The 10,421-nt window shown below is 40.9% G+C and overlaps 1 protein-coding gene across 1 annotated transcript; it reads left to right on the top strand.

Annotated features, from left to right (window-relative positions):
* The first annotated feature begins 3,148 nt into the window (after window positions 1-3,148).
* LOC143865789 (uncharacterized) lies at window positions 3,149-6,525 on the top strand. Its single transcript, XM_077375891.1, has 4 exons — window positions 3,149-4,726; window positions 4,823-5,933; window positions 6,151-6,342; window positions 6,443-6,525. Exons 1-4 carry the CDS (start codon window positions 3,149-3,151, stop codon window positions 6,523-6,525), a joined length of 2,964 nt encoding a protein of 987 aa, XP_077232006.1.
* Window positions 6,526-10,421: the final 3,896 nt, after the last annotated feature.

Here is a 10,421-nt window from a genome sequence, read left to right as displayed (position 1 = left end):
TGAGCAATAAAGCATATTATGTATAACACTCGGTGCACTTGAGTTATACATCTAAAGTATGGTTCATACGCATAGTACCCGATAGATTAAGTCCGGAGCCCTACTTTGTTTTATATATTATGTATATACTTACTGACTTAGTAAAATCCAACTAGGAAGTACCTGTGTTTATATATGTATACATTGCATTTATATAAGGGCGAATATGTGTTGCTTACACATGTGGAGCCTAGAGTTAGGAGCTTTGTCCCACTTGTAGACTAGGGTAGTTTATTTTACATGGCTACAGCACGGTCCTAGTATACTCACCAGTCTGTTTTGAGTCGACACTTCCTTGACTCCGTTAGATTAGAATTAGGGCTGGTGCCCCTGGTTAGGATATATGTACATGTATATATATCTATATATATATTGATTATATATATCAGGATTCTCCTCTTAGTTAGGGTTCCTTATTCAATTCGATCAGTTGTATCCTTTCATTATCTAGATTTAGATCTAGTCAGTGGCTTTTACTCGCCGTTACCTTGGCCATGATCTGTCATTCGGTCAGTTGGTTATAAGATTTGACCCGTTATCATGTATTCTCACCTATGACCAGTCCTTCATTTGATTACGTTTCTTTGGTAACCTCATTTCGTTTACCAATGATGAGCTTATCGTTTCATCATTATTCATACGCCTTTATGTTGAGTTTTAGGATTCCTTTATAGCGTCGTTATGCTGCTGAATTTTTCGCAGAATATGTTAAGCATGACCGCTATTCTTTTAGAATTAGTTAAACCATGAGTTTACCCTACTTTGATCTCCTTGTACAGCCGTTATGCTGTCAAATTTCATCTAGTCAAGGATAAACTATGAGCTTATTTTGTCATGATCCTTTGTTTATTCTTATTTATCCATTTTATGGATCGTTTGTCAGATTATGTTCATTATTGGATTAGTGGCCTGTATATGTTGCTTTCATGGCCACAGTCTATTTACTATCCTTAGATTGTATATCTATCATTTTGTTGTGTCATAAATTCAATTTGTGTATCTATTATTTATTAAGGTATATGCTTGTCTGTATACCTGTTTCGTCTTGAGATCTGGCTGATAGCTCGTCCGTTGTCTTTGTGGCCATGGTCTATAATTTTTTATCATGGTGATCGTATAGTTGTTGGTATTCATCACTAGATTTAGATCCGGTCTATGATCTACTTTTGTCATTTTGTAGCCGTGGTCTACCCTATTTGATCTGCTGACCATCTTTGATCATTGGTGGAAAATTCTGTGTCACCTATTGTATCCTTCCCATATGATTGATCGTTAAATTTATCCTTGTCATTTATTTATACTAAGTTATCTTCATTTTCTAATAATCTTATCCTATCTCTATGTTAGGTTTAACCATGTCAAATAACGTATTTAAGGATTGGATTAGTGAGGCTATCAAAGCTCTCCCGCGTGAGTATGAGAGGAGCATGGTTGATCGATTTATAAGCACATTCAATCATTTGAGTGTGTCCGATGTGAATTGGAAATTTCTCCAAGCAGCTGCAAAACTTTGGGATTGGACCCTTCACGTTTTTCGATTTGGTCCTTTCGAATTTTGTCCAATCTTTGAAGATTGGTGCGCCTTGTTAGAGATTCCACCTGAAGGACTCTGGATTCGACCTTTAAGCATGGACTCCTCTAATTCCCTCTTCTGTGAGCTGTTCAAAAATGATATTGTTGATGCTCTACCTTATTTCAAGGGCACATATGTGAAAATTTATGATCTCATTAAACTCTTTTCCAAGAACATTGATCCTGCTAACTCCCGTTTTAAGAATTGTCGGCGTAATGCCGTAATCTTTGGAGTTCTTGCACGTCATGTCATTCGCGGAGACTCCCGTGTTGCCCCCGTTGGCTCTGCTTGGTGTAGTAGACCAAATTAATGAAGGGAGGAACCCTATTCCTACTATGCTGACAGAAACTTTTTCTGGACTAGATCGTATTGACCATCAAAAGGTTCAAAATAGTTTCTATGGCTGTGTCAAATTGTTATACGTATGGCTTTGTGAAAAACTCACTATCCTCCAGCCAAAAAGCCATGACAAGTACACCCTGAAAAATTTCCCGTCCTGGCAACCAATGGCCAACCAACCGCAATCCATTGTTGAGTGATGTAATTGGTTACAGCACGTGGAAAGAAGTCAGTTTTGTTGTGTGAGTCATTCTTGCTTACAAGTTATCACTAGCACTTACCCATATCAATTTGTGTACCTCATGGGTTTAGAAAAGTCAACCTTTTATGCACCAACCCGTTCGCTTCATTAGATCACGGGATATCCATGTTCTCCCGGAACTGTAACACCTCCTTCTTGTGAAAAATTATCTCCTGATCTCATTCAGTCCATTGTAGCTGCTTGGAGAAATAAGGTCGTGGAAAAGAGGTTTGCCTTAACATCTAAGGTCCGGCGTGGGGAGTTACGAGGAAAGGTCGCAGGCAAAAGAGCTTGGATTGCAGAGCTTTGAGGATCTTCCGCATGAGATTATCATTTCTTTATTGTTTTCATTTGTTGTACTTGAATATAATCAGAGTCAAAGATTGTAAATTTGATTTCATTATAGATGAAAATTTAAAGAAAGGAATTTTACTTGACACATGTTATAGACAGTCAGCGATTCATAGTTTCATCATTCTAAATGTAATCAATCGCTGGCGTTGTAACCTGTCAAAAAGGATGTTTGTTTTTCTTTTCTCTCTATTGGTGTAAACTATCTTATTTCATTTGTCAATCATTTAATCTAGTTTGTTAACTTCCAATCAGGATTCTAAAAGATAGCAACCATCGCTCAGAAAAGGACTCCCAAGCTAAGCCCACCTGGTCTAGACCTACCTCAGTATCTAGACTTGTTCGTCATTTCGATTCTCCTGTGTCGTCTACAATACCTTCACCTTCTTCACCAGAGTCGTCAGGTTCTTTTGAAGTGAACCAAATGGCTGACCCTACTGATATTTTGTTGAGTATGCAAGAAATGATGAAAAACCTCACTCGAGACATGGCAAGAGTGAAAGAGGAGATGGCACACATAAAGACTCAAATAAGCGATAAGGCTTCTGCATCTAGAGGTCCAATACTTCCACCTCCTCGTGCTACATCTCCAGAAATGCATATACATGTTCCCACCTTTTGAGGTTGATTTAGACGAAGAACAGTACGCTGCTGAGTATTGTGCTACAAGGATTGATAGAGAAAAGGAGATGTTTGAAAAGTTTGAAACAGAAATGTCTGAGAAGTTTAGCAAGATGGCTCACGAGATGGAACAGATGAAAGTCCAAGGGCCTAAGAAATTTGATGTCTCTGAGCTAATAATGTCTTCGACAGTCTCTTTGCCGCCTAACTTTAAAGCTCATGATTATGATAAATATGATGGAACCGGATGTCCGCGCAATCACATGAGGTGGTTTATCATTTTATCACAGCAGTATGGTCTGAGCCGCGAGCAAATGGCCCAGTTATTTCCGATTTTCTTGATAGGAATTGCGAATAAGTGGTTCTTAAGGCTGAAACTAGAAGAGGTGAGAACCCCGGAAGATATTTATGAGAAACTGATAGAGCAGTTCTCGATGGAGGAAGGTATTGAGGTCACAAAAAGATACCTAAAACAGCTGAAGCAAGGTCCTCAGGAGACTTTCACCTACTTTATCAGGCGTTGGAGACGTAAGTCTGCTCAACTAAGCCAGAGAATATCTAAATCAGATCAGATAAAACTAGTTCTGAAGAGTTTGTCTCCTCAGTATTTTCATTTCTTGACACTGCAGCATTATCCGAGCTTTGATCATCTCATCAAGACAGGTACTCAGACAGAGGATGCCATAGCAAAAGGCTTGAGAGCCAAGGTTTCTTCTAAAATTCGTGAAGGTAAAAGGCCTGTAATCCAGCCCAAGAAGGTTCATGCTGTCAGTTACACCAGGCCTGTGGCCAGAGTTGTTACAGAAGCTGCAAGGGCACCAAGGAGAGGTACCTTTGACAGAAAGTTTGATCCCCTTCCGTATCCTATAACAATGATACTCAAGAGGCTGATGAAAGATAGCTTCCCGCTCCCGGATATTAAACCTCCACCCAATCCCTTACCAACATTCTGGAGGATGGATCAATACTGTGAATATCACAGAGGTCCGGGGCACTTGACTGAGAACTGTTTGGCCTTGAAGCATGCAATTCATAATATGATTGACAAGGATGAGCTTGCAGTTGAAAGACCAAACGTTACTCAGAACCCGTTTCCTAACCATCATGCTATGCCTCCTCCTACCACCAATGCCATCTTTACTGATGAACCTTTGCTCGATCCATCAACTCTCATTTGTGCCATAACCACAGAAAAAACCTATGTGATGAAGTTTGACGAAGGGGAGTTGGAAGCAATAAAAAAGAAGCAACCTTATGTAATCTCGTTTGACGACGATGAATTGGCTGAATCGTCTTCGTCTCAGTCTTGCGTATTTCAGACTGATAATACAGAAAGGACAAGGAAAACTCCGTATGTCCTAAGGGCTGAGGACTTTGAAGAAAAAGACAGTAGAGAGCCGTATGTTGTCCGAATGGAAGAAGACGAGCTACTGTTGTTAGATGACCATTGTGATGAGATGCGTCATATGACCCGAGGCGGACGTGTATTCAAACCTCCAGAGCTGAGTGTAGAAAATCCGGCAGAGGTTGCACGAAACGCAGAAAACCAGAGGCAGAATAAGGTCAGCGCAGATGAAGAAGAGGAGAACTTACTGAAGCAGCTGAAAAAGACTCAGGCTAATATTTCAGTATGGGGTTTACTCATGGCCTCATCCAAGCACAGAAAGTTAGTCCTTCGAGAGCTTAACTCAGCACAAGTCTCTATCGATGCTACTCCTGATGAGTTGGTGAGCTTGGTCGCCATGACAAGAGCGTCTAAAGTCCTATCTTTCACAGATGAAGATCTGCTTCCTGAGGGCCAAGACCACACCAAATCTCTGAAAATCACAGTTGTTTGTAATAAGAAGAAGGTACCAGAGGTGTTGGTTGACAACGGCTCTGCTTTGAATGTTTGCCCGCTAAGTACTGCGACAACCCTTAGATTTGGTCCTGAAGACTTTATCCCATCTGAGCAGGGTATTCTAGCGTACGATGACACTCGCAGAGATGTAATCGGAACTCTGGTCACTGAGATACAGATCGGAAGAGAAGACTTCAAAATAGAGTTCCAGGTTTTAGATATTAAAGCCTCATTTCTGTTGTTACTTGGCCACCCGTGGTTGCACAAGTTCGGGGTTGTTCCATCCTCTCTCCATCAAAAGCTGAAGTTTCTTCACAAAAATAGAATGATAACTGTAAGGGGAGACCCAGACCTTGAAATAGGGCTTATTACTCAGGATTTGACTGTGGGAAAGGCCGATGATATAAGTCTGACTGGGTTTTCACTAGAAGTGACTGCCATCACCTTTGAGGAAGCTATGAATGAGGAAATTTGTTTCCTAACCAGCACAAATTTGAATGTCATCGGGATGATTCGCCGACAGGGGCACATACCAGGTGCTGGATTAGGTAAATATCATCAGGGTTTGACTGAGTTTCTAGTGTTTAAAGCATTTAATGGTCTATTTGGGCTAGGGTACAAACCTAAAAAGAAAGAAGTTAAAGAAATAAAACAGTTGATGCTAAAATGGGCAGAATGTTGCCGAAGAGGGTTAGAATTACCAATGGCGCCGATCGATCTGATAATGAATGGCCGATTCCGGAAAGAGGGTGCAGACTTTCCCTTCTGTGGCTTCGCTGAGACATGGCTTGATGATAGTACAAGACAGAGGTTGCCAGGCTTTGAGATTTTCTTTGATCTCGAATTAGAAGATGAGCCGACAAGTGTGCAGATCACAGAGATTGAGTCAGAAACTGATTGGACAGAACGCATAGAGCGGAGCCTTCTGAGTTCGTTGTTTGATCGATCAGAATGCTTTGATTCTGAACCCCACTCACCTAATCACCTCGGCAGAGGAACTGCTGACTAACTGGACCTCTCAGGTCCTACCTCAGGTTACTTTTCAGTACAGTCGTGTCCCTTCAGAAGAGTCAGTCGTCCGTAAGTATGTGTCAGTCTCAGAGTCTGATTCGGAGTCTGTTTATTCTAACAATTCTTTTAATGCAGGTACTATAAAGGTTGAGTCTCCAGAGGTCGGTGGCGATTCTGATTCTTCTAGTGGGATCGAATCTGATGTTGTTTCTATCGTTGAGTCAGATATTCTTTCAATACATAGTTCAGAGTCAGTTGACGATGGTGTCAACATATTTGTCGAGTCTGTAAATGTGTTTCAAGAGTCTATTGTAAAACCCGATGTGGGTATCATTTGATGTACTTGATTCAACATTCAACGAAATAAAAGATTCTTCTTTTGTGTACATTCCTGCTTCAACTTTTGTTTCTAATGTTTCTGCTTCAGAATCTGATAATCGTAATAATAACAATCGAGACTCCCCTCTGATGAGGATGCTGACGACACTCCTCCTGAAATCAGACACATGATTCAACAGGAGGAGACTCGCCGAGCAAAACCACTCGAAGAGAAAATTGAGACTCTGAATATTGGTGACGAAACCTTGATTCGGGAGATTCGAATTGGCAAAATTTTATCTCCTGAAGAACGCGATGAATTAATCACCTTACTTAAAGAGTTCAAGCAAGTTTTTGCTTGGTCATACGATGACATGCCAGGATTAAGTGAGGAAATTGTTCAGCATCGCTTACCCTTAATCCCTGGTATTAAGCCAAAGAAGCAAAAGCTCCGAAAACTCAAAACTGAATGGGAGCTGAAGGTTTACGAAGAAGTTAAGAAGCTGTTAGAAGTAAAATTTATTCAAGATGTTGAATATCCAGAATGGCTTGCGAACATTGTACCGGCGCCCAAAAAGGACGGAAAAGTTCGAATGTGTATCGATTTTCGAGACCTGAACAAGGCAAGTCATAAGGATGACTTTCCTCTTCCAAACATTGATCTCTTGGTAGATAATACAGTTGGACATGCTCTTCTATCCTTTATGGATGGGTTTTCATGCTACAATCAGATTAAGATGGCGCCTGAAGCCATGATGAAAACAACGTTCATTACTCAGTGGGGTACTTACTGCTACAGTGATGTCGTTTGGTCTGAAAAATGCTGGTGTTACATATCAGAGGGCTGCTACAACTCTTCTTCACAATATGATCTATAAAGAGGTCGAAGTCTATGTCGATGGCATGATTGTAAAAGGCAAGACTCGACCTGAGCACACTGTTGCCCTGAGAAAGTTCTTTGAGCGGATCAGAAAATATCAGCTTCGCTTAAATCCGAGTAAGTGTGTATTTGGTGTTACATCAGGAAAGCTCTTAGGGTTTATGGTCAGCGAAAGAGGGATCGAAGTGGACCCACAAAAGATCAAGGCGATCCAAGAAACGCAGCCGTCTAAGACAGAAAAGCAGATCTGAGGTTTCCTTGGAAAAGTTCAGTATCTAAGAAGGTTCATATCTCATTTGACGATGATGTCTGAACCCATTTTCAAGCTTCTGAAGAAGAATTCCTCAAAGAAATGGAATGAAGAGTGTCAGGAGGCCTTTGAAAAAGTTAAACAATGTTTATCTTTACCTCCTGTTCTATCACCTGTCATTCCAGGTCAGCCGTTGCTGTTGTAGTTGTCTATCACAGATACAGCGATGGGATGCATGATTGCTCAGCAAGATTCAGAGTCTAAAAGGGAGAAGCCTATCTACTACATCAGCAAGAAGATGCTAGAATATGAATTAAAGTAAATTATTTTGGAGAAGACATGTCTAGCATTAGTTTGGGCTACCCAGAGGCTTAAACATTATCTCCTATCAAACAAGGTTCTTTTGTTATCACATATGGATCCGTTAAAGTACTTGTTTGAGAAGCCCGCCCTTACAGGAAGGACTGCAAGGTGGTTATTGTTGTTATCTGAGTTTGACATTACCTACGTCACTCAGAAATCAGTTAAGGGGCGTGTTGTTGCTGAGCAGCTAGCTGATGCGCCTGTTGAAGAGAATGCTTTTCTTAAGGCAGATTTTCCTGATGAAGAAATCATGGGTTTGAAGAAGAAACTTCGAGTACTAAGTGGCTTATGTACTTTGATGGAGCTGTCAACAATCGAGGACAGGGAGTAGGAGCTGTGCTTATATCCCCTCGGAAGGAGTATATTCCTGTTTCTATCAAGCTGCAGTTTGAATGCACGAACAACATGGCGGAGTATGAAGCTTGCATCGCCGGACTTGAGGCGGCCTTAGCTTTGCAGATTCAGGATATTGATGTGTTTGGGGATTCTATCTTGATCATTTGCCAGATTAATGGGCAATGAAAAACTCGAGAAGATAAATTGATCCCTTATAACACTTATTTGGAATCTTTGGTCAGAAAGTTCAAGAGCATTACATTCACTCACTAGTGAAGGACCAGAAATCATTTTGCTGATGCTTTAACTACTTTGGCCTTGATGTTAGACATTTCTATATCAATGGAGGTTCAGCCGCTAGTTGTCAGACTTCAGTGGGCTCCTGCGCATGTGAATGCTATAGAGGTTTCAGCCAGGTGTCCAGATGGGAAGCCTTGGTACACAGATATCAGAAACCTTATTTCAGGCAGGGGACCATCCTCCAGAAGCTTCAAGTAAAGAAAGAAAGACTCTTCAGAAATTGGCTGCCAACTTCGTTATTTCTGGTGAAGAGTTGTACAGAAGGTCATTTGATGGCATACAACTCCTTTGTGTTGATGAAAATAAAGCTGCAGAGCTTATTGAGCAGACCCATGAGGGAGTTTGTGGACCTCATATGAATGGGAAAATGTTGTCCAAAAAGATTTTGAGACTTGAATTCTATTTGCCTACAATGGAAGCAGACTGCTTCGCATTTGTGAAGAAATGCCATAAGTGTCAAGTCTATGCGAATCTTATTCATGTTCCTCCTTCGGAGTTGCACTCATTGACTTCGCCGTGGCCGTCTTTAGTATGGGGAATCGACATCATTGGGAAGATTTATCCAAGATCCTCAAGCGGACATGAGTACATTTTGGTAGCTATCGATTATTTTACGAAATGGATTGAAGCCGCTTCGTATGCTTCCATCACTTCGAACACAGTTGCGAAGTTCATCCGTGCCAACATTATTTGCAGATACGGAGTACCTCACGAGTTGATTTCAGATAATGGGTCGAATTTCAAGAAAGAGGTGTTACACCTGTGTGAAGAGTTCAAGATAAAGCATCACAAGTCATCTCCCTACAGACCTTAAACAAATGGTGCTGTAAAGGCAGCGAACAAGAATATCAAATCATTATCAGTAAAATGACTAAAACTTATAAATATTGGTCGAATAAACTTCTGTATGCCTTGTGGGCTTATCGGACATCGATCAGATCTTCAATAGGTAATAACTCCGTATTATTTGGTGTACGGAATGGAAGCAGTTTTGCCAGTTGAGCTGAGAATTCCCTCTTTAAGAGTGATGATGGAAGCTGATTTGCCAGAGTCTGAATGGGCTAGAGCCAGACATGATGAGCTGCAGATGAAAGATGAGAAGAGGCTGAGAGCCTTGTACCATATCCAGGGATATCAGAGGCGGATCGAGAGAGCTTTCAACAAGAAAGTCCGTGTTTGTGATTTGAAGCCTGGAGATCTTGTTTTGAAGTCCTACAGGGCACCGGTATTTGATCCGAGAGGTAAATTCAGGCCAAACTGGTCTGGTCCTTACATCGTCGATGAAGTCCTGCCTGGAAAAGCCGTAAGACTCCTCGATGAAAATGGAGAAAAATTAAATGAACCTATAAACCTGGATCAAGTACACCAGGAGGCCATCTTTGATTGACCTGAGCTTTGAGCCAACAACCTAAATGTTTTAAACCGATTTGCAAACCCTTTGGGCCTATAAAAAACTTATTTTATTTGATAAACCCAAACTAGGGCCATTTTTTTTTATTAGTAAAAAAAAAATAGTTTGAACTACTTTATGACCTGAACGCTTTCTATAGGGTACGTAGGTAGCCTGATCAATTCGGGATCGGTCACATCTTTTGTAACATTTAAAAAAAAAATCTTGAAGTCTAAATGGGCGAACTACGCTGATCTGATTCCCATTTCTTCAGGGATACGTAGGTAGTCAAGAGGGTCCAGATTCGGTTTAATTACACATAAACCAATCAAAGGTTTAGCCTTTTGAACCCAAGCTTACCTGAAAGTCCTTCTGGTGTATTTAGGCCTAGGTTTGTAGAGAAACAGAAAAAAAGAAAAAAAAATGATGGAGTCTTAGACCCGCTAGACTGAAAACCCGCAAGGGCGATCTAGGCAAAAGTTAGGGTCATTCACCCACTAAGCTGAAAACCCGAAAGGGCGGTTTAGGCAAAAATTAAGGTGCAGAGCCTGCTGGATGGAAAATCTGCA

This window comes from Tasmannia lanceolata, unplaced genomic scaffold (assembly GCF_043159265.1).
Source record: "Tasmannia lanceolata isolate RefF3 unplaced genomic scaffold, GAP_Taslan_0.1 ptg000109l, whole genome shotgun sequence".
NCBI lineage: Eukaryota > Viridiplantae > Streptophyta > Magnoliopsida > Canellales > Winteraceae > Tasmannia > Tasmannia lanceolata.
Note: the sequence above shows the minus strand (reverse complement) of the source record. Positions and strands in the feature narration are given on the sequence as shown.